At 47.4% G+C, this 23,611-nt stretch overlaps 1 protein-coding gene across 1 annotated transcript in view; it reads left to right on the top strand.

Moving 5' to 3' along the window:
• Positions 1-467: 467 nt before the first annotated feature.
• Positions 468-23,611, top strand: part of GNB5 (G protein subunit beta 5) — a 41,605-nt gene continuing 18,461 nt past the window's right edge. The window contains exons 1-5 of the mRNA XM_021694007.1: positions 468-593; positions 4,549-4,660; positions 13,971-14,107; positions 17,147-17,188; positions 19,360-19,436. Coding sequence (XP_021549682.1) covers positions 468-593; positions 4,549-4,660; positions 13,971-14,107; positions 17,147-17,188; positions 19,360-19,436 — 494 coding nt within the window. The remainder of the gene's footprint in view (positions 594-4,548; positions 4,661-13,970; positions 14,108-17,146; positions 17,189-19,359; positions 19,437-23,611) is intronic.

Below are 23,611 nucleotides of genomic sequence, written 5' to 3'. Positions count from 1 at the left end.
GCCTTACGGTATTGGTTGAGATCAGGCTCTACCATTTTCTGACTCTCGTCTTTACTCCAAAAGTTTACCCTTAGAGGAGGAATTTTTTTTTTTTAAGTTTTAAATTATAGCATCCATTACAAAGACGCTTTCCACTGTGGAGCCCCACAGGATTAATACTGTGCTGCAAAGATCAATTGTGTCCATGTCTATAAGCTACCAAAACAGCCAGTTAAATGGTAACCCCAGAAAACCTATTGTCTGATGCTTTCTTACTGATTAAATAAACGAGGTGGTGTTGACCCAGCATGTTGTAATAAATCAAAGGTTATAAATTAACTACATATACTTTATCCCACATGTAGAAGTCTGAGCAACCATCGTGATCAAAGGAAGATGAAGTTTTAAAAAGCTATTTCTGTTGGCTTTTCTCGTGCACAAACTTCCCTTTCTCTCTCTCTCTTTTTCAGCTTCATTTTGGATGAAAAATGTGTGATCAGACCTTTCTCGTTAATGTATTTGGCTCCTGTGACAAATGTTTCAAACAACGGGCTCTGAGACCAGTTTTCAAGAAATCTCAACAGCTCAGCTACTGTTCAATGTGTGCAGAAATTGTAAGTGCCACTTCAAAAAAATTAAAGTGGTTATCTTGTTTTAAAATGATGTCTAATGTCAGGGACCTGTGACAGATGAGTTACCATAGAATCACTTTACACACACAGACATCTTCAGCACACTTGGACTGAGTGAGGCAGTATGCGTGGGGGTTTACGGTGTGGACTCTCTGACCTCCTGGGTTCAAATCCTGGTTATGTTCCTTGGTGGTGGTGCCAACAGATCTCAATTGACTTAGGAGGTCAGTTTTCCCATATGTAAAATAGGAATAATAGCATCTATCTCATAGGGTTTTGTGAGAATTCAATGAGTTCATTTGATAAAGCATTTAAAACAGTAGCCAGCACGGCCCTGCTCAATGAATGTTTTAACGATGACTACTTTTTTTAGGGCTAATGCTTTTTTCTTCTGCTTTCTGTCTGCTTGGCAAGCAACCCAGCTGAAAGGGACTCTGGCAAACAAACAGCCTGGAAGTGCCTCTTCCAAGGCCGTGGTCCAGCTTTTCCTAGGAACAGCTCTATTGAAGACGGGACCCTACAGGGCCTCAGTAGTAAGCAGAATTAAGTTCAAGGAAACGTGCTCCTTAGGCCTAAGATTTCAGTGAGGGCTAGGCACTGAGTATAAATCCTTACATTTTTCAAAGAACACAGATCAGTCCTCACTAGAGGTGGCTATGCACAGGTCTTTTCAGATCTTTGTAGCAAAATGCCCATAGCGTGGCAGAAGCCCTGAGAGGATTTGCAAAGCCATGCTCAGTAATACGGCTCAGCAGAGCCCCCACCTGGTCAAAAGTGGTAAAGTACTCTTCTCCAAAATCCCAGTTGGAAACCCCCGATTATCAACACATTTAAAACCATCTATCAAAGAGAGGAAAGGTGGTTTTTACATTTTACCCAACTGAAGAGGAAAAGGCAGTAGTCAGCCTCTTGGTCCCACTGTAACCCCTGACAGTAATTACATTTAAAAAATTATTCTCGTAAAGCAAATGGCAAGTAAACAGCCCAGAGAGACACAAAGGCTTTGGGACAGCGCAATAATCCTGGTGTCACAAGATTCAGGCTTAGTGTAACGGGCTTCTACCTGCAGCACATTGTGTTCTAAACATGGCTCTGCACATCATCGAACTGACGACATTCAGTTCGTAAAATAAGCCTGCTTTCCGGTGGCCCTACCATCCCGCAGCAGTGCTATTTATTAATCTTAGCTCTTCTATTTTTTAAACAACTTCTTGTGTGGATACTGGGAGCCCAGGGTCCCTGTGGTCACATCCTGTAGCATCATAGATTCTCCCCAGGGCAGAGGCTCTGCCTGGAGAGCTTTTTCAGGAAACTGTCACGGGCCATCTCCACAAGCACTTGGGGGTTCCCAAATATTCAGACACCCTCCTGCGGCTGAGGAGACATCCAAATGACTGACAGCTAATTTTCACCTGGGTGTTTGCGATTGTGTAAGCCCCGCCCCCCGCCCCTGCGGGCCCTTTTCATGAACGGGGGCAACGCTGTGACTCCACCCCTGCCGAAATGTAGCAGACCTCAACTTTTCTGATCTCCGGCTTCCTTACTTAGAAAAAGGAGTTAAAACCAAAGTACAGAAAGGCACTTTGCAAACTTTCCCATCTGTTAAGAAGTCACATGACCTTATCTCTGGATGGTAGAGCCTCTAGAACGGAGGATGTTTGGGATCTGTTTACAGAGAGAACCTCCAGAGAAGGGCACACCCCAGCGTGAAGCTCCACTCAGCCCAGATCACACACAGGCAGACCTCGAGCAAGCACACATCCCATGATGGGCCACAAGGCATCACTGAGGAAGTGATGAGAGGATGCTGTTTGGCTAGGCCTTCTGAGTGACCCTGGTGAGAAGTGTCTCCCATGACCTAGTGTCTCATTGAAATTACTTCATGTGAATCGCTCAAGTGTATCAGGGAGGCTTAATGAGCAAATAGTTTGTGTCAGGCCCAGCTCTGAATGCTCTGCTTGGTCAGCCCTGGTGAGGCCTTTCTGAGGAGGTGTTATCCATTTACAGATAAAGAGCCTGAGACACAGAGAAGTTAAGTAAATTACCGGAGGCCACACCACACAGCCAAGATTTATCCTCAGGCAGAATGACGTAGATGGAAACTGTGCTCTTAAACTTTTGCTCTACGAACTCTGAAGCAGATGTCATATTTTCGCTTTCATAAATAGTTGCCTGAATCTAAAGCATTTATATTTATATATTGATATTTTATATATTTGTTTTTATTTTAATTATATATTTTATATATTGTTTTATACATTCACTTAATAAACTAACATTAACTGAATACCTACCATATACCAGTGATTATGCTAAATACTGAGGATAAATGATGAATAAACCTATATTGATGGAAAGGGAAAAGGGAGCTAGCTGGTAGTTAATACGCATCTGCTGTGATGGAGAAGTCTGCTAAGAGGTTCACTCACATTATCTGACTTAATTCTCATAACAGCCCTCTGAAGTAGATTTTCCAGATAAGGAAACTGAGGAGCTCAGAATCTAACCTCCTAGACCACCATGTCTAGATGAATACAGATTACTTCCAACTTTTCTTTGATAAAGAGCTGCCCAGGACAGCAAGTAGAGGCCAGATTCCTCAGGGAGTGGGGGGGGTGAGAGCGGCCCCCAAAATCCTGCTTGGGAATGTTTGCTCTGAAATTTGTCACCTTGATCCGCCTTCCCATTTTGCACACACGCACATACACGCCAGGTCATGGATGGGGGGAAAGGGAGAAGACACCTGTTGGGTCCTCCACACTGAAGTCCAGAGGCATGTAGCCAAATGAAGCCACACTGCCTAGGTCCAAATCCCGCCTTTGCCTCTTTCTGGGAGTGTGACTCAAGCAAATCATTTAACCTGGGCCTCGGTGTCCTCGTTTGTAAAATGGGGATAACGGTATCCATTCAGGGTGACTGTTGCGATTTAGTAATATGAAGTGCTTGGAACAGTGCCTGGCACTGCAGGGGACCCGGGGAAAAGAGATGCTTGAGCCTGCCATGAAGTTACTAAATTTGCGTCCTTGAGAGAACCCTAGCAACCTTTCATTCTAAGGTGGAGGAAGCTGCCTCAGAAGTGACACATCTGGGATCATTGAGTGTGGGCTCAGTACACCCCGGGGTACTAATTCCAACCCTGCCAGCACCTCCTTTGCTAACCCCAGGCCAGGGACTGTGTGAAGAGAGGGAAGGCAAACCCGGGAGTGTGCTTCCTAATGCTGCGAAGCCTTGACAGCGTCTCAGAAACCAGATTTCGTTTTATTTTTGTATATTTAAGTATATTTAAGTTCGTTGTGGGGGGAGCACCAGAGCTACCCAGGACCAGGCAGGTATCAGCGTATCAGTGGTGCCGGCTGGGCCTCGTTGCCCACTCCTCGCTCATCTACTCTGCAGGTAGCCGCCGCTGGGCAGCCCATCAAGTCCCATTGAGGGGAGATCGGTGCCGGGGAAGGGGCGGGTAGTAAGGCCGTGTCAGTGGGGCTTCACCGACTCGCAGAAGCCGGGCAGTCCTGGGTTGGAATCCCAGTTTGGTGTTTCACTACGTGCGCGTCCTCCGGCAAGTCACATTACCATCCGAGCCTCGGTTTTCCCACCGGTAAAATGGGCACGACACTCCCTGCTTCTCCGGGGTGGGGTGCGCAGCAGCGCCACCGAGGGCATCGCCCTGGGCACAGCGCCAGGCTCGCGCGGCAGGTGCCAGGGCGGGGGGGGGGGCGCGGGTGTCCGCGGGCGCTGCGGGCCGAGAGGGGGGAGTGGGCCTCCGCAGCCCGGCTCGCAGCTGCCCGCGTCAGCGCCGGAGGGCGGGGCCGCGCTCGGGGAGAAGGCGGCTGGAGCTGCGCCGCGGGCCGCTCCCGCCCGCTCGCCGGCCAGGCCTCCGTCGCCCGCTCACCCGCATCCCCGCTCTCCGCTTCCCTCCCTGCCGCGTCCCGGCGCGAAGATGGCAACCGACGGGCTGCACGAGAACCAGACGCTGGCGTCGCTGAAGAGCGAGGCCGAGTGCCTCAAGGGCAAACTGGAGGAAGAGCGGGCCAAGCTGCACGACGTGGAGCGTGAGTGCGGGCCGGGGCGGGGGCTGCGCGCGGGGAGGCGGGCCGAGCAAAGCAGACCGGCCCCCGAGGGAGCGCGGTTGGGGGGTGGGGGGCTGGGCCTGGGGCGGGAGCCAGACCAGCGCCCGCGCCGAGGATGGGTCCCCGGTTCCCGGGCGCCAGGTGAGGCGTGGATTGCGGCCCCGAGCCCCGGGTTGCGCGGCTGTGGCGCCCGAGCCTGGCGGCCCTCGGAGGTGCCGGACACCTTGCAGAGCCCCCGCCCGCTAGCGAAGGCCGTTCCGCCTCTGGGCGGGGGCGCCGGTGGTCGCCGCCCCTGGCCTCTGTTCTCCCCCCCCCACCCCCCCACCCCCCCACCTCCCAAGGATCTTGGGACAGTTCCCTCCATCACCTGCTTGGAAGATGCGAACTGATCGCATTTCTGCCCGAGCCGGGTGGAGGGGGGTGTCAGCGGTAGCCAGCGCAGCGAGCCTTTGTGGGCGCGGCCTAGGGTAAACTGTTTTGTTTTTACATCATTTAGCTTTCTCCATCACTGTTGTGTCTTTTCTCAGTTTTGCTTTTACAAGGAAGCAGACTCTGAGTTAAAACCTCATTTTTTCCAGTCTGCCCCCTGTCCTTGGGGGTGGAGAACCGGATGGGGGGAAAAAAGCAGAGGAGCTTACCAAATCCAATCATTTCATTCATTTAAGGCTGTTTAAGAAGCCTTTGAATGGATGCGGTGCGATTGGCATAAAAGAGCAATAGCAATCGTAAATGAACTTATTTATTGACCACTACCATAATTCAGAAACGGCTCAGTGATTTTTATGAGGGAGCAATTAAATAGCCAGTTTAAATGACTCTTGGTGGGATCCGCTTCCCTTTACCGTCAGATGGTTTGTCCTCAGCAGAGTTTGGGCTCAGGGCCAGGCTTGGGGAAATGGCTTTATCTGCTTATTTTTCAGCTCCAAGGGTGGCAGCTCCCCTTTGCTGAGCACAGCCTCCCCCATGGTACCCTCAGTCACCCCTATACATTGTGCTCCTACCATTCCTATCTGGTGCCACCCCTTTTAAAATCTATTTGGAGACAAAACATGGGGTTCATGCTAGGTCGTTTAGCACCTGATGCCTTTCTTTGAAAATCACTTGATAGAAGCAGATGACCTGAATCTAGAGTGCACGGTGCTTTCGTAGGGGCCTCCTTTAAATCGGAGACACACTAAACCCCTATATCATTTAGGGATATGTCCAGCTACAATTAACTATAAACCTCAAATAAAGTAGCTAAGCAAATTGGGAGTGATTTTCCTTATATAACAGAAAGAATGTCGGTGATCACCAGCTTTGGCTCAGCTGCCCAGTGTGCCATTAGGGACGCAGGCTCCACTGGCATTAGCCCCATGATTATAATATGACCACCACAGCTCCAAACATAACCTCTGTATCCAGGGCAAGAAGAAGGGGGAATGTGGGCACCAGCTTCTGGCTCTCCTTCCTATCAGGAAAGCAGAAGTTTTCCCCAAAGCCTCCTTTCTCCCAACAGATTTTGTACTTTATTGGCCAGAAGTAGGTCACATAGCTACTGCAAGGGAGGCTGGGAGAGGGAGAAGTGAGCTGGACACATTATCATCCCCAAATGAAGTTGGGTTTCTGTTATCAGCAACGGTAGGGAACAGAAATTGGGAGGCACCAGACAAAAAATTCTGTCTCATTTCACTTTGCAAATGCCTACATTGTGCAGATGCTATGGATGATGCTGTAAGTGTGGTGTGGGTGCCTCTGAGGTAGGTCATCTGACTTCTGCATGTTACAGATGAGGAAACTGAGGCACCTCGGGGTGAAAGGACTTGCCAGAGGACTGTAGCCAGTGAGTGGTGGGACCAGGATTCCAGCCCAGGCAGTCAGAACTCCAGCCCAGCCTCACTTCAACTCTGTGCCCAACCCCTTTGGGCTCTGTGCAGAGGAGGTTCTCCAGAAACTCTCTTCATCAGCAGTGCACACTGCCCGCTGGGAACCTCTCAGCCTTTTCTGTGACTTGGGAAATGTCCCTAAGGCAGAGAGATAGTCAAGGTAGAGCTTTTCACCAGGGAACCCCCGTCCTGCCAAGGATGCAGTATCCTCAGAAACCAGGGACCCACAGTGGAAAGACCTATCCTCACCTGCATAGAAGTCAGCATTTTGGAGTTGAAGAGACCAGAAGTCATGTGGCCATGTTCCCCTTTATTTCCCCTGCAGCTTTATTCCCCCCCAACACTTCTCCTTTACACCTGTATAATACCTCTGCTCCTTTGAGGCTCCTGTCGTTCAAGTGACGTCCTGTTTTCCCCTCCCCCATGCTGCTGGCTCCTGACCTCCCCAGCCAGGCTGCCTCATTTCTTACGGCCTTTGGCACCTAATGTGAGCCTTCCTCTTGACCTAAGCCCTGCCCCGTCCCTGGTGTCTTCAGGGTTCACAAGTGTGACCCTTGTAACACGCTGGCCTCTCGCTCCATCACAGCCTCCTGGATCCCGTTAGCTCTCAGAGCTGCTCCTCCTCTTCTGACCACACCCTCTCCTCCAGAGATCTCCATGATCCATGATCACTGGGCTCTTCTCTCTACCAGTCTCTCAGCCTCTTACTGAGCCTGTCGTTTTTGCATTTTGGTGTTGTTATATAGATGGCCCTGTAACCCCCTACCCTAGCAAGGGAGCATATTCAGGCCACAAGCTAAGATGACCAAGGCATCCCGGTTTGCCTGGGACTCTCAGTTTTGAAATGGAAAGTGCTGCATTCTGGAAAACCCGTTAGTCCTGGGCAAACTGGGTTGATCAGCCTTCTATTAGCTCTGACTTGCCCAAATTCTTGCCTAAAAACACAACAAAATAGCCTGAGCTTGGAGGAAAAGCAAACTTTACCCAACTCCAGACCCTCACGTCTTCAGCTCCCATCCCTTTGACCCTCAGACCAACGTCCATACCGTTGGGCCCTCATCCCCAAGTCAGACCCTTGGCCAACATTAAATAGAGGAAGTGGCTTATATGGGTGGCCCAAGGGGAAGGCAGTCTACATCAAACTCCATAGCCCCAGGCCCCATACCCCTGCCTTTCCCCTTACTCCTCCAGAGCTTCCTCCTCCCTAGATGTTTCCCCTTATTGCCTTCTGCTTACCTTCTACCATAGGTAAGTGTTCCCTTGCTTGATTGTAAGACATTTTAGAATCATGAGGTTATAGTTTGTATTGGTTTCCTATTGCTGTTGTACATATTTCCATAAACATAGGAACTTAAAGCAACATAAATGTATTCTTTTACAGTTCTGGACGTCAGAAGTCTACAGTGGGTCAGCAGGGCTTCATTCCTTCTGGAAGCTTTAGGGGAAAGTCCCTTCCTTGCCTTTTCCAGCTTCTAGAAGCTGCCTGCAATCCTCGGCTTGTGGCCCCACATCGTCCGACCTTTCTGTCATCACCTTACCTTCTTTGACTCTGATCTCCCTGCGTCCCTCTTATAAGGACCCTTGTGATTACAGTGGACCCACCTGTATAAAGCAGGGTAATCATCCCAGCTCAAGATCCTTAACGTAATCACATCTGCAAAGCCCCTTTTGCCGTGTAAGGGAACATATTCACAGGTTCCAAGGATTAAGACATGGACATCTTCGGAGGTCCTGTCACAGGCTCTCAAAACTAGAAGGGTCACCTGCTTCAGCCTCAGTCCTCAGGCACAAAAAGTTTCCTTCTCCTCCCTATAACCCTTATGGATGAGGAGACTGTTGAGATCCAGGGAAGGGTAAAGGGAATGTCCTAAGGTTCTGCAGCTACTCTAAGGGAGAATGGGGGAGTAGACGCCAGGGTTCAGGCTCCTGGTATTAGCTCTCCTTCTCACCCTGCTAGGCCATCTCTCAGGCAGTTGAGATTTCCATTAAGAAGGAAAAAAAAAATCCATGTGTGTGTATGAAAAGATCTCAACATTAAATTTAAAAAGTCCCAAGCAGTGTATTTAACATGATCTCATTAGCGTGAACACGCTTAAACAAATATGCATTTAATTTGTGGCAGGATACGTGAGAAACTTGTTATCTCTAGAGAGGGCCCAGGGGAGTGAGGGGAGGCGGAGGTACTTTTCGATTTATACCCATCTGTGCATTTCCCGCTTTTATAATAAAAAATGAGTACTGGAATGGGAGTCAAGATCAAGAACAAAGAAGAGAATTCAACTTTAAAGAGTGCTTAACTTGAAATTAAACTGAAGAATGATCCAGAAAACAGGCTGAAAGCAGCTCAGGAGGCACACTGTGTTTTTTTCAGCCAGCACGTATGGCAGCCTCGTGGGGCTATGGGGGGCTTCTTCCAGATTCCCAGCCTCTTTGGGGGCAGATTCTAATCTAGTGTAGGAACAAAGCCACTCAAAGAAGATTTATGTAATTTCAAGTACAAATCCAGCTGAAATTTGGTCAAGTTCTCAGGACTTATCATCAGATGCTATTCACTTTTCTATCTGTTCTAAATGTAACTTTGTGAAAGGTTTTATTCTCAAAGGCTATATTATGACTGGAGCCTTGGACTATTCTGATTTTATGGTGTAGGGAGAAATCGAGGAAAACCGAATTTCTGGATTAGTCTGAAGCCAATATGTTGACTGACTTTTTCTGCGTTCTAAGGAAATAGGCCGCGTGGCCTGAGGCTAGCCGTGAGTTTCCCTACAAACTAATCCTCTCCCTGCTGCTTTCGACCACATGCTGCCTGCAGCCATGAGAGGGAACAGAGAGCAAACCTGCCTTTCATCTCCTCTCCCTTTGCTTTGGCTCTGCATCCATAATTGCATACAATCTAGCTCACACAAGTGAATCTAGGGCACCATCATAATAAGCTAAGGCCCACTATAACAAATTTAGAAATCTAGAGGAAAACAAGCCATTCATAACCCCACCACCCAGGGGTAGCCAATTTTAATATTTTGATATATTTCATAGTTTATGATTTTATGATTGTGCATATTATTTGTGAGCGTACTTGGGATTGTACTAGATTTAGAGTTTGAGCCTAATTTCAATTTAACGCAATGAATTAAATAGTTCCCCGTGTCATTTTGCCATTCTTTTTAATGTCAATATTTTGAAATTATTGTATGGAGCCATATAGTACTCCATCTGAAAGACTGTACCATTGCTTAGCCTATCCAGCTTTTAATTAGGGAATTTTGGGGAGGTTTTTTCTGGTGTAGCTAATATATGTTTTGGAGCAATTCCAAAATCTCAAGCACAAATGAGGTAATGTGATTGCAGATGTTTTCCTTCCATCCAAGTGTTTGAGGGTTTTGTTTATATCCACTCCATTCAATCCAGGGGTAGAATTAGACAGGATCCATTTTTTAAATTTTTTTATTTGTAGTTTTTAAAATTGAGGTATAGTTGACACACAATGTTACATTAGTTTCAGGTGTACAACAGTGATTCGATAACTAGGTTATGCTCTGCTCACCACAGGTGTAGCTACCATCTGTCATCAGACAACACTAGACAATATCATTGACTGTACTCCCTATGCTGTTATCCTGTTTTATCCCTGTGACTTACTCTTTTTTTCTTTTTTTAATTTAAATCAATTAGCCAACATACAGTACATCATTGGTTTCCAATGTAGTATTCAGTAATTCATCAGTTGCATATAACACCCAGTGCTCCTCACATCACGTGTGCCCTCCTTAATGCCCATCACCTACTTACCCCATCCCCCCACCCTCCCCGTGACTTATTCATTCCGTAACTGGAAGCCTGTACCTCCCATCCTCTTCACCCATTTTGCCCATCCCCCCACCTCCTCCCCTCTGGCAACCATCAGTCTGTTCTCAGTATTTATGGGTCTGCTTCTGCTTTTTGTTCGTTTTGTTCTTTAGATTCCACATATAAGTGAAATCATATGGTATTTGTCTTTCTCTGTCTGACTTCACTTAGCATAATACCCTCTGGGTCTATCCATGTTGTTGCAAATAGTAAGATCTCATTCTTTTTTATAAGAAGTATGCCATTGTGTGTGTTGTGTATATATATATCACATCTTTGTCCATTCATCTATCAATGGACACTTGGGTTCCAAAATGAATTTTTTAGAAGTAGCTTTGGATAATTTTTCATCCTCCGTTCCTTAGATCTTCTACCAAATGGTGACCATCAAAGACTGTATATTGGTGCAAAATTTGGAAGGTGATTCAACCTCCCCTTTCCTTACTCCAGTTCCAGTGGATCCTTCAAAGCCAGGTGCCTGTCTCCTGATGGCACACCTGCCAGCAGTCAGCCGGGTTACCTCTGTCCCTGCGCTGCAGCTGCGGTCTGCCCCCTGCAGACCATGAGCTCAGGAAGAGCAGGGACCGTCCTATTCTTTTCTGTACCCGAGCATCTGGCACAGTACTTGGCACATACTCGGGGTTCTAGAGATACCATTCAAGCTGTAACTCTTCAGTTTAACAGATGTGAGATTGGCCAGATAGAAACAGGATGGAGTGGGTTGGGAGTAAACCTATATATGGGAAAGGAGAATGCAGTGAGAAAAAAATAATTAGTAGCTGGGATGTGGTCAGATTCACATTATATAAGGAGGGCCCCATATCGGTTGGGTGAGTCATCTTTTTAATTCATTAATTTTTTTTATTTTCATGAGAGGGACATAAAATAGCTGTGGTTGTCCGAACGCTGAACTGGGAAAAGCTGCAATAATATTGACGTGAAGTTTGAAAACAAAACACTAAACAAAATATGCTCACAACTCTGAGCTGGTACAGGCTTGTGTAAATGGCCTCTAAGAATTTAGAAAATGTGCCATCTTTAAACTATATTCAGTATGTTTTTAAGAATGTATCTGTAAAAAACTAGTGTGCCATTTGTGGTAATAAAGAATGCAATGTTTTAGCAGAAGTGATAGCATAATAATTGCACATTCATGTAGTACTTTTTCCTTTTTAAGATTTTATTTTTAAGTAATCTCTACACGCAACATGGGGCTTTACCTTACATCCTGAGATCAAGAGTTGCACACTCCACCGACTGAGCCAGCCACGCGCCCCTCACGTAGTACCTTATAGTTCAGCAAGGATTTTTTATAGTTGGGTTTTCACAGACTTTTAACTTGTTCACAGTCTTGTTTTTTTATCACAAAGGAATGGGGCAACTAAACGAAACCAAGACTTCTTGGAGAAGTGGCTGATTCTGGGGCCAGAGCAGGGAAAGAACATGAGCCTGGAATAAGAAATGCTTAGAGAACGATAGGGACATGTCAGAAGGTCTGGGTGCTTGCCTGATGGGGCTCCCACTGAGCAAATCAGCGACTAGTTGAGCATAAAAATAAATAATAATACTAAAGGGTTATAACCCCTTGAATAAGGTAAGAATCCATGAGTTCCATCTAATATAAATGGACAAATAAATACACTGGAGAGGAGGGGAAGCTCCTTTTATTAGAAAGCCACCTAAAAATGCAGAAGGAATGATGGAATTAGGAGAATCACTTGCCAACCATCATCATCACCCATTCAGGCAAGACTCATGAACAGATGTTAAAAAGAGGGTATTGGAGTTTGATGAGTGACGGGGTGTTTGTGGAGTCTCAGAGTATATCCCCACAGGACACTTTTTCATTACAAAAGGCAAAATGGTAACTCTCCAGTGAAGAAACCCGGCAGACACCACCTCAACTGAATGGTCAGCGTGCACAGTGGCAGTGACGAGCCCAACGGACGACAGGTGCCTCCTGACGGGGCGCACTGGCGGGGACTCAGCGTCCGTCTGTGGCGTTCCTGCCAAACACGCATCACCTGCATCTGATCTTGAGGAAGCGGCAGACAGGCCCACACTGGGAAACTCAGTAGCTGGAAACCAAAGAAACGTGACAATTGAGGGCAGCACGTGGTCTTGGATTTTCTTTTGCTGTAAAGATATTATTGGGACGATGGAGAGTATCTCAGTAAGGTCTGTAGATTGGACATAGCATTGTTCCAGTGTTAATTTTCTGACTTTGATAATATACTGTGGCTATGTAAGAGAGTTCCTTGTTTTTAGGAGATACACAATGCAGTGTTTAGAGAGATGGAGGGGAGGGAGGGAGGGAGGATTTCTGAGAAGGGGCGCTGTTGTCACGGGCTTGAGCCGCAGTCCAGTCCGGCCCTCCCTGCCCCATTTCCGTGAGGGAGGTGGCACTCCCCAGCAAGGGGCAGTGGTTCCTGGGAAGGAAGAGGGCCAGCTGCCTTGCCTCACACCCCCCATGCTGCGCTGCTCCGCCGAGACATCACGCCTTTCCTGGGCCTGCCCCTTGCCTCAGATGCCCCTTTCCCTCTTTCTCACCTGCCTGGGGGAAAGGCCCAGCTGGGAGGTTTGGAGGTAGGAGAAGTGGAGGGGGGGCGGTTAGGAGCCCCAGTTTTTCCTTCTGGCACAGCCTCTAACTAGAAGGGCAGTGGCACTGCATGAGGGGGCGAAGCCGTGGGGTCCCCCAGCCTCAGTTTCCTCACCTCTGGATGCGGGGCCCAGACGTGACGGTCTCTTCATGGGAACGTGGCTCCTTCTGGGACTCCTCAGTGACAGGCTCAGGAAAGAGGCCATGGGCCCAGCCCCTGCGAGATTCCTTTTTGGAGCTCCTGCCTGGTGTGGGTTGCTCCTGTAGGTCATGTGTTTAGACTTTTAGAATATTGATCTCCACTGATAGCGGAAGTTTTCAGTAAACACATTGGTGCTCCATGTGGTGGCTCCCTCGTCCGTTCTTGTCTGCAGCACGGGAATGGAGCCCTGACGTGTCCCAGGCCTGTGCTAGGTACAGGGCATCAGCTAGGGGTCATGGTGCCTGCTCTCGAGCGGCATGGGTGCACATTCTGCCACCATGGGACAGTTTTTGTAAAGTCACTTTTCCTTGTGATTGGAAAGGTAGGTAAAAGAACCAGAAGCCCCAGCTTCACTCCTAGTTGGTTGTATGAATTTGTTTTAGCCAAAGAACCCCGGTGAGCCTCAGTCTCGCTCTGCTGCTCACCCTGCCCACCTCACAGAGCCGCAGCCCTTCAGTGGGAGAATTCTGTATGGTGGAAGGCAGCCATATGTATATGAGGTAGCCTCATTGTTGATCCCTCGGCACACAGAGATGGAAACGCTTTGAAAGATGTGGGGTATTAAACACAAAGACAGAATGACAGTGTTGTCTCTACCCTCTCCTGAGTTTAAAAGAGAGAGCATTATGAAGGCATAATAGTAAAAAACAAAACCAAAACACACACACACACACACACACAAACAGGAGAATCAGAGAAAGACCAATGTCATCCCTTTGCCAGCATATGGCTCAGAATCTGGTCGTTGGTGACGGAACTGATTATAACCTGTCCTTCTAGTGCACCAGGTGGCCGAGCGGGTGGAAGCTCTGGGGCAGTTTGTCATGAAGACCAGGAGGACCCTCAAAGGCCATGGGAACAAGGTTCTCTGCATGGACTGGTGCAAAGATAAGAGAAGGATCGTGAGCTCATCCCAGGTATGTGACATCTGCTCTGTGAGGGTGAGCAAGGGTCTGACTTGATAGCTAAAGAAGAAAGAGAGCTTTCCTTTTCAAAAAACCCTACCTGCTCTTTATGACTCTGCTTATTCTCCACAGGACATGAGTTAGCATAGTGAAGAATTCTCTTGTATACTGTAGAACGTCACTAATTTGGGTAGATTTGGAGTTACGGTAAAAACTGAAACGTGAACTATATTTGAGAAGCCATTCAAAATTTTTTCTTCCTGAGTATACTTCAGGGCTGTATTTGTGAATGAAACCATTTTTTAGATAGTGGGGCTCCCTCCCCCCAAATTGAGGACATAAGTGGTTGTGGCTTCTTTCAGTTTAAGAGTTGCTGGACTCTTTTTACGCCTTAAAGAGCGAATTTAAGACACATATTTTGTAAAGTATAATTTTTCATTCATTTTATCTCGTTAACATAGTTTATTTTACGTCTTACATTACTGTTATCTGTTGCTGCATAACAAATTGCCTCCAAATTCAACAACTTAAAACAACAAATATTTATTATTTCACATGGTTTCTGAGAGCCGGGACTCTGGAGCGGCTTATCTGGGTAGTTCTGGCTCAGAGTCTCTCATGGGGTTACAGTCAAGATGTTGGTCAGGGCTGCGGTCATGACATAGCTCGAGTAGGGCAGAAACTCACTTCCAAAGTGGCTCATTGGCTGGAGGCCCTAGTTCTTCACCATGTGGACGTTTTCATAGGGCTGCTTATAAGATAGTAGCTGGCCTTCCCCAGAGCAAGAGAGGGAGATGGAAGCCGAAGCCATGCCATCAGAAGTGACATTCCATCACTCCTGCTGTATTCCAACCCTGACGTTATGAGGGAGGGACCTCTACAAAAGTGCGACTATCAGGAGGCTGGTTATCACTGCTTGGTACTTTTTATGTCTATTTTGATGTAACATGCATTGAATATAAAATTATAAACTGAAGTTCTATATTTTTGTGGCCAGTTTGGACTCCCCCGCCAACCATCCGTACCTTCAGCCCAGCTTTTCCAAAAGACAATATCCAAAAGACAAAATTCCTTTTAAATATAAAAACTGTACGTAATCTAAATAATCCACACACTCTAACATCTATGTCAGGCTGTGTTTGATAAGGACAGGTGGTCTTAGTGTCCTAAATTACCTATAGATCTAATATGTCACGTTGTTATTTGCTTTCATTTATGTTCATAAAACATTTTTCTCATGTATTTTACCACATTAAAGAGACACTGAAAAAGAGAACAAAGAAACACTTTTACTCCCACCACCCTGTCCCAACCATTATTACTATTTTAGAGCATTCCTTTCCAGACTTTTTTTATTCAAAGTGGTTATCACCTAGCCTTTTTGACTTTTCTTATCTTTAAGAGTACAATATATGTTGGATTTTCTGTCACTCATACACTGTTCTTATTAGAGAGGGAGGAGGAACGCTCCATCCATCCACCTCTAACGCAGAGAAAACTACAAGTGGGTTGGGCGTGGGAGGAAGCTGGCAACAGTGGGAACATTCTGGAGCAGACGGAGTGACTCAGAGCAGCCCTTCTCCCTTGAAGGCAGGAGATTAATCAGCCTCACTGCGTGGGGTAGGGTTTGGGGTGGAGGCGGTCTCTCCAGGAACATGAGGCCCTGGTGTATAAATCTGTGCTGGTGGAGAGGCCCACATTTGGTTTTATGCCTGATTTAGCCTCTTGGGTGCCTTCTTCTGTCCAGAGCACAAAGTGGGTGGGCAGTGGGGACAGGCAGGCAGGCGGCGTGGTGGAGGAAGCCGCCAGAGGGAACGCCAGCTTGGACAATGCACAAGTCTGTTCCCGGGCACAGCGAGCCAGGCTCCAGGTGCGGAGGGCCCCAAGGTACAGGCCTGGAGCTCCTTCCCTCTTCTCTGCCCTGTTACCTAATCTACCCCCTCTGTTGTGTTTGGGCATTTAGTCAGAGAAATTAGACTAGAAGAACCAGTGTGCTTAGGAGTTTTGAAAGACCCCAGATTGCCCACTTTGACTTTGTTCCTGGGCCCTTCAGTCACACGCAGCGGGAATATGGAAATCGTCCAGTGGATCATGCAAAGGAAGCAACCTTGTCACTTTGGATAATCAGACCTTGCTTGCGCCCCTCAGTGGCACCTCTTCCCCCACCCTCACCTCGTTGTTCACGTTTGGCTCCAGATGGCTTCCGTGATTACAAACACCGAGCCTGCCATGGAGGCTGCCGACTCAGCCATCTTCTTCCTCACAGGCAGAGCCTGGGGGCCCAGAGGACCCGCACACCGCGTACTGGGCAGGTGGCCGCACTGTAGGGACCAGGGCTCGTGTGGGTTTGTATTACACACCCACGACGTCATGGTGACTCCCCACAGCCCCAGCGCGGGCTGCAGCAGCGGGTACAGTGAAGGTGGCATCGCCAGCCCCGAGCCCAGCCCCCCAGGGCGTCCCCACTGTGACAGACAGGTGACGGACAGGAGTCTCACGTTGTTCCCAGCTTAGGTGTGAACTGTCTGGGTGGGCAAGTTACACTGCTGTCAGGCCCGCGGAGCCCAGACAAGTGGGCCAGGGATGAGGGTGGGGGCTCTGGCGCAGCGTGCGGGGGGCACAGGAGCCAGGAGGGCTGGTGGGGGTGGCCAGGGAGAACGAAAGAGACTATTAGTTACCTGGAAAGTACCTCGAGGTAATTTCAGGTTTGTCTCACCCCTGTATAGCTTCTTGACAGGGCATGGGGGGCGACGGCAAGGCACCAAGAGTGCGTGCTCGGTGTCTGGATGGTTAGAAGCCTGAGCATTGCTCTGTAGCTCCACAAGGAGTGTCATGTTGAGAACTGAGCCTTTAATCAGGCGGGACAGTTCAGCCCCCCGTTCTGTCCCCCTTGTTCAAAGGTAGGTTGGAGGTCCTTGACCACCCAGGTACTTACTCTGGCGAGACGTCTCCTGCGCGCCGTCCAGCCGGACACAGCTCTTCTGAGCGTTCTCGCAGCCGCCTGTGAGCACTGACTGACGACTCCTAAGCTGTTTACTCTTTTCCCTCCAGGATGGGAAGGTGATCGTGTGGGATTCCTTCACTACTAACAAGGTAAGAGGTTGTCCCTGGTGCATTGAGCAGCACCCCAGGACCCCGGCCCTGTCCTCTTCCCCTCCAGATACCCCCAGGCTCATGGTCATCGGGCTTCTCGGGTGCCCGCCTGGGGATGGAAACCCCAGGAAAGCCCGTCTGTGTTCAGACAGCTCAGCAGCCCGCGGCAGGTCTGTTCCCCTCGAGAGCTGAAACCGCTCCCCCCAGCAGGAGCATGCAGAGCCAGCAGAGAGGGTGCTAACACTTAAAACTGGAAAGGGCCTGGCCTGGAAAACTCCTCACACGCAGGCACGCACGTATTATTTTTCTCCTGAGGGGTGGTAAGAGGTTCCTGAAGCCCCCACTTTCTCTGCCCTCTGTGTCTGTGACCGGACTCTGTAGCACCATGGACATGAGCAGACAGCGGGGGAGAAGCTGAGGTTGCAGGGGGGTTGAACTGACTATCCAGTGATATCCTGCAGGTCGGGCCTGGGCGAGCTCGGCTCCAAATTTAACCTACATTTAGACTCTTAACTAAAGAGAAAGGCCACAGTCTCTGTGGAGGTGTGCTTACAAGCCTGCCTCGTGTGCCATTTATGGTAATGACTATTGTGTATTCAGTCCTGGTTCTGTTATTTATATAAAGAAGGTCTTCTCTTCTTCACTATATAAGACAAAGAGACCTATATCTGCCTCAAACTGAGCAGCATCCATATTCTGCATATTATTGAATGTGTTTAGTAAGTGTTGTGGTAGGCAGGTGCTACCCAACCTGATCAAGGGGTGGGGGGCCAGAACCACCTTTTGGAGCAGAGTCCCTAATGGTCAGGCCCCTAGGGAATAGTAAAGATGGCAACTTAACGGTTTACAAGGGGCTTTCCCCTCCAGCACCTCCGCCCATGGGAGCCTCTGCTTCTCCCAGCGCACCTTAGCATCTTCAGGAGCGTGTGGGGTTTTGTTGCTTCTGTTTAAGCCTTAGCATGTCCTAGAGCACACACTGCCTGATTTCTGGGGAGCCGTGGTGTTGCCACTGTGGCCCCTGGCAGGGAACATAGTTTTTTCTTGTAAGGAAGGGGGCCTGGGGCACCTTGTGCTGAGAGTGGCCATTTGCTGCAGTGGGTTATTCTAGGCATCTGAAAGGCTGTAGATTGTGAGTGACAGAATTTCCATGAGCATAACATGAATCATAGCAGGAAAGAACCGGCCTAGAATCAGCTAGTCCCGTCCTCTCCCTTCACCAGTGGCCTGCATGGGGCCACACATCTTGCTGGTGTTGGAACTAGGAACCAGGGCCCATGTCTCTCATGGGAAGTAAGACCACAGATGCAGAAGGTTTTGGGTTGTGGCTTTGTTGCCTGTTGGCATGCAGGAGAATGTGGGTGCCCCGACCACCAGCCAGGAGCAGAAACTGCTACACCTAGTTCCCGTTGCTTCCATGTTATGGGGTCTCCGTCCTCTGTGAGCACAACTCAAGATCACCCTGCCCTCCCCCGCCTCCACTCAGACCTTCCCAGGAGTGGTTTCAGGGCCCACAGGGGACAGAGGCTCTTGTATACTCACAGGGCAGCAAACACAACATACGTGTAGAATCATTTAAGAACAGATTTTTAAAAAGGGGGAATCTGAGTAAATAAGGTACAGCATGTAACTGAAGTGAAATTCAGACAGACCTTTCAAAGAAAATGAGCCCCAATATTCATTCAGAAGAACAAGGGGAGTATAACATTAAGAAATAAGTAGGCCACCTGGGTGGCTCTGTCTGTTGAGCATCTGACTCTTGGTTTCGGCTCAGGTCATGATCTCATGAGTCGTGAGATTGAGCCCCACGTTGGGCTCCACACTCAGCAGGGAGTCTGCGTGAGGATTCTCTCTCTCTGCCCCTTCCCCTGCTTGTGTGCTCTCTCTCTCTCTCAAATATATCTTTAAAAAAGAGAAGTAAAACGGTAAGGATATTGTTTTGTTGGCTGAGATTTTTAGCATTTGGAATATACAACGTTCGCTTTTGTTGATTCTGGGGAAGCTGAGTCTCCTGTCAGTCTCAGGCTGAGCTTCACCCCACACCCCTGCCCTTTGAAACGGTAATGGGATTTAGCAGGAACTCCAGTCATTTGATTTTGCAAAAACTAAACATTAACACATTTGTGTAGAAGTGCCGCTCTTTCCTTCTATGAAGCTTGCGTTCTGTGTTTCAGGAGCATGCAGTCACCATGCCCTGCACGTGGGTGATGGCCTGTGCGTATGCCCCGTCGGGATGCGCCATTGCATGTGGGTAAGTAGGGGCCAAGCAGCTTCTCATATCTCTGATTAGCCATAAAATACCGTTTGATGGGCAAAAACAAGCAAACAAACTCGAACTTAACTGTTTTTGTTCTTGACCGGTTAAGCGAGGTGTTCAATTCCTTCCTGAACTTCATCAAAAAAGAAACTACACAAATCTCTTTCGTACTTATTTTCATTATAGACTGACAGTAGCTTAAGTTTCAAACCTGCGTCCTCTACTCTCAAATGCTGTTGGTGGGGACTATAAATTGGTGCAAACGTTTTGGAAAACATGTTAGTAATGTGTATCAGAACAGAAGCTTTGAAAAATTTATAACCTTTGATCTAGAGATTCCATATCTAAGAACTTGTTTGAAAGGAATGATCCAAAATATAGAAAAGCCATATGAGCAATAATATTTATTGTAGCACTATTTAAAATAAAGCAAAAAAAGGCAGGGTAGGGAGGAATCATAAGTCCATCAAAGGAAATTATTAAGTGAATTGTGGGACATGAGTTGAAGGGAATATTTTATACAACCATTAAGAAGGAAACTTCTTAATTACAGTAAATGAAAAGAACATCCGGGTTGCTAGGAAGATGGTGTTTTATTTCCTATTCTCCTGGAGCTCAGTTTAACAGAGTTGGCAGTGAGAACTGCAACCAACATAATTCCCTGTCCCTGTGTTAAACAATTCTGGAAAATATCTCTACCATAGGATCCCAGCCATGTTTAGAAAAGAGGCATTAAGTCTGTGATGAACTATACCAAAAAATCCAATAGTAGTTCCTTGGAAAGGAAAGAGTTTTCTCTTTTTTATAATTTTCTCTTTTTTTATAATTTTCCATTTTAAAAAATAAGCATATGTCATTTTTATAATCAGGAGAAAGGAGTTTTAATTCAAAAATGAAAACACTTGGCCTCCAAGCAAAAAGTTTGGAGCCTTCTCCAGCCAAGTCACACCAATGGTTGTCCTCAACGTCCCTCCCTTTGAGTGGCTGTTTGGGGGCATCTTTCCATTCACACTCTCCACGTGCCAAGACCCTGTGTGCCTTTGGAACCCATGTTCACACACATGTATTTCATATTTTCTAATTTTTTAAATAATTCAAAAGTAGGTTGTATTTCCATTTTATAACTGAATGGTAGTATTTATATAAAATTCATCCCATTTACTTCTTGAAAGGATCTGAGGAAAGCACAATAAAAGACACACATACACGCATGATATAGGTAGGTATATATGTATTTATGTATATGCTATGTATATAATACATTTATTTACATATGTGTGTATACATACACACACACAATAAGATAAGTGTAAAGGAGTTCGGCCAGCTATATAATTAGAAGGCGCCGTTCCCACAAAACTTCTGTCACTTCAGATATCAGCCGCAAACCACCCTCAGGTTTGATAATTTGCTGGAACAGCCACAGAACTCAGGAAAGTGCTATACTTAGGCTCACAGTTTTCTCACAGTGAAAGGATACAAATTAGAACCAACCAAAGGAAGAGGTGCCCAGGGCAGAGTCCAGGCAGGGTCTAAACCTGGAGCTTCCAGTTGTGCCGTCCCTGTGGCGTCATGGACGGCGTTACCTCCTCCTGGCCTCCTGGCCTCCTGGCCACCATGCGTGATGATTCACAGAGCATTAACCACCAGGGAAACTCGCCTGAGTCTTTGGTGTCCACAGTTTTTCCTGGGGCTCAATCACATACGGCCCATGTGGCTGACTCTCAGTCTCCAGTGTGTCCTAGAGGTTTAGGCTAATGCCTTTAGTTTCTGGTTCCTGTGAGGAGGTCAGAACTCACAGTGCGTGCCCTAAATCATACTGTGAGACTATGTGTGAGCCAAAACTGTTCTCCCATCAGGCAGCCCATTCCAGGGGCTCAGAGATGACCTCCCAGCAGCCAAGGGCAAAAGCTGACCTCTCATTAGGTAAGATCAGTTCTTACTCATTAGGAGTAATAAATACTCTACATTTTTAAAAATTCCAGGGTAATATGTTTCTAACTGGGCATTAATGTTAGCAGATGCATAGAGTTGAAGGAGTTACATAATTTCTCAATATTTTATACTGAGATATCTGCTATCTGGTTCTGTGTTACAAAAAGAACATATTGGGTAGATCCTTCTTCAGTATGCAATGGATATGATAACATAGTGAACAATGTCTTTATTTTTTTAGAGAGAGCAAGCAAGTGGGGGGGAAGAGCAGAGGGAGAGAATCTCAAGCAGACTCCCTGCTGAGCGCAGAGCCCCATGCAGGGCTCCATCTCCTGACCCTGAGAGCATGACCTGAGCCAAAATCAAGAGTCGGCCACTTAACCAACTGAGCTGCCCCAGGCACCCCGTGAACAATGTCTTTAACAGTAGTTTGGAAAATGGTTCTGTCAGCTCTTTCTTATTTGAACCCAGTGAGAAAATTTCCATGAGGGAGGGGGGTAGGCGGGAAAGAGAATAATTTTACAAGGCCCAGGTAGACAGGTTTGTGGTGACAGCCTCCTCAGAGAGGAGGAATGGCTGGTGTCTTCTTGTCCGTCCTATCTGTCTCCTGGCCCCGCCATGTGATACATAGTCAGTGCCTGCACTGACTGCCTCACAAGCAGAGGGAGTTCAAGCTGTGAATACTGGTGTAATATTAACAAATATTTAAAATATGGGGTCCAGGGGCGCCTGGGTGGCTCAGTCGTTAAGTGCCTGCCTTCGGCTCAGGTCATGATCCCAGGGTCCTGGGATCGAGCCCCACATCGGGCTCCCTGCTCAGCGGGAAGCCTGCTTCTCCCTCTTCCACTCCCCCTGCTTGTGTTCCTCTCTCACTGTGTCTCTCTCTGTCAAATAAATAAATAAAATCTTTAAAAAAATAAATAAAATAAAATATGGGGTCCAGTGGATGAGGAAAGAGCATCAGAAACTAAACTGAGCAGGGGCGCCTGGGCGGCTCAGTCGTTGAGCATCCGACTCTTGGTTTTGGCTGGAATCATGATCTTGGGGTTATGGGATCGAGCCCTGCCTCGGGCTCTGAGTCTGCTTGAGAGATTGTCTCTCTCCCTCTGCCTCCCGCTCTGCCCCTCCCCCACTCATTCTCTCTCTCTCTCTCTCTCTCTCTCTCTCTCTCAAATAAAATCTTTATAAAAAAACTAAACTGAGCAAAACTGAATCCCCATCTTTGACAAAAGCACCTGCTCAGACCTTCCCTAGAACTGTCAAGAGCCACTGCGATTAACTTGCCTAGTTATCTAGTGATGATCTAATGTGGTGTTTCTCAATCATGGCTTTGTGACAGCCCTGTAACTCCGTGATCACACAAACCCACACCTCCACCACATTCTCTCCATTTTTTTTAAGGGGAGAACAGGGATATATTTATCTCCATCTGTCTGACTAGTGGGTCTATTTCTTAGTTGGTTCCAAACTTGAAAGCTGAAATCCAACAGTATTGACACAATCCCCTTCTCAAAAAATTGTGTTAATTGCCTTTATTTATATATAAGTATTTTTTTATTAGAAAGCCATATCTGAAAGAGGACTTCACTCAGGTATTGTGTACTTGATATGAACAACAGTTCACAAGGCAATGGACGAGGTGTCCTGGGGAATCGAAAGATGAATAGGACATAGTGCCTGCCTCCAAGCAAGTGGAATATAAAAATGACAATAATGACCACTTACTGAGACTCTATTGTATGTCAAGGGCCATTCTGAACTCTTTATAGAATCTTCACAACAGCCCCTTGTGATTGTGGGATCCACTCCATTTTATCCACTCCATATCGACTTTATAGTCGAGGAAGCTGAGGCTCAGAGAACCTAAAAAAAACCTAACCAAGATCACAAAATGAGTTAGATACTAAAGCTAAGATTCAACACCAGATGCAAATAACCCTAAGAAATGGGTATCCCAGCAGAGCTACAGAAATTACTCTGAAGCTTCAGCACAGGAGAATGCCTTACCACCGCAAGGGTCCGGGGAAGCCCATAGTCCACAGCATGCTGGTTCAATGTCACAGCCTAACTACAAATCGTTCTCACCCACAAGCTTATGAATTACTGGTAAGAGACTTCCCAAGTCCACACCTGCCCCGTTGAGCAGTTGGAAAGGCTAAGGGGGTCCCTAGCATCCCCAGGGCATCAGAAGAGTGTCCTCCTCCTAAATGTCATTGCCCATTAAGAAGAAGCAG

The sequence above is a fragment of the Neomonachus schauinslandi genome, chromosome 9 (genome assembly GCF_002201575.2).
Source record: "Neomonachus schauinslandi chromosome 9, ASM220157v2, whole genome shotgun sequence".
Taxonomy (NCBI): Eukaryota; Metazoa; Chordata; class Mammalia; order Carnivora; family Phocidae; genus Neomonachus; species Neomonachus schauinslandi.
Note: the sequence above shows the minus strand (reverse complement) of the source record. Positions and strands in the feature narration are given on the sequence as shown.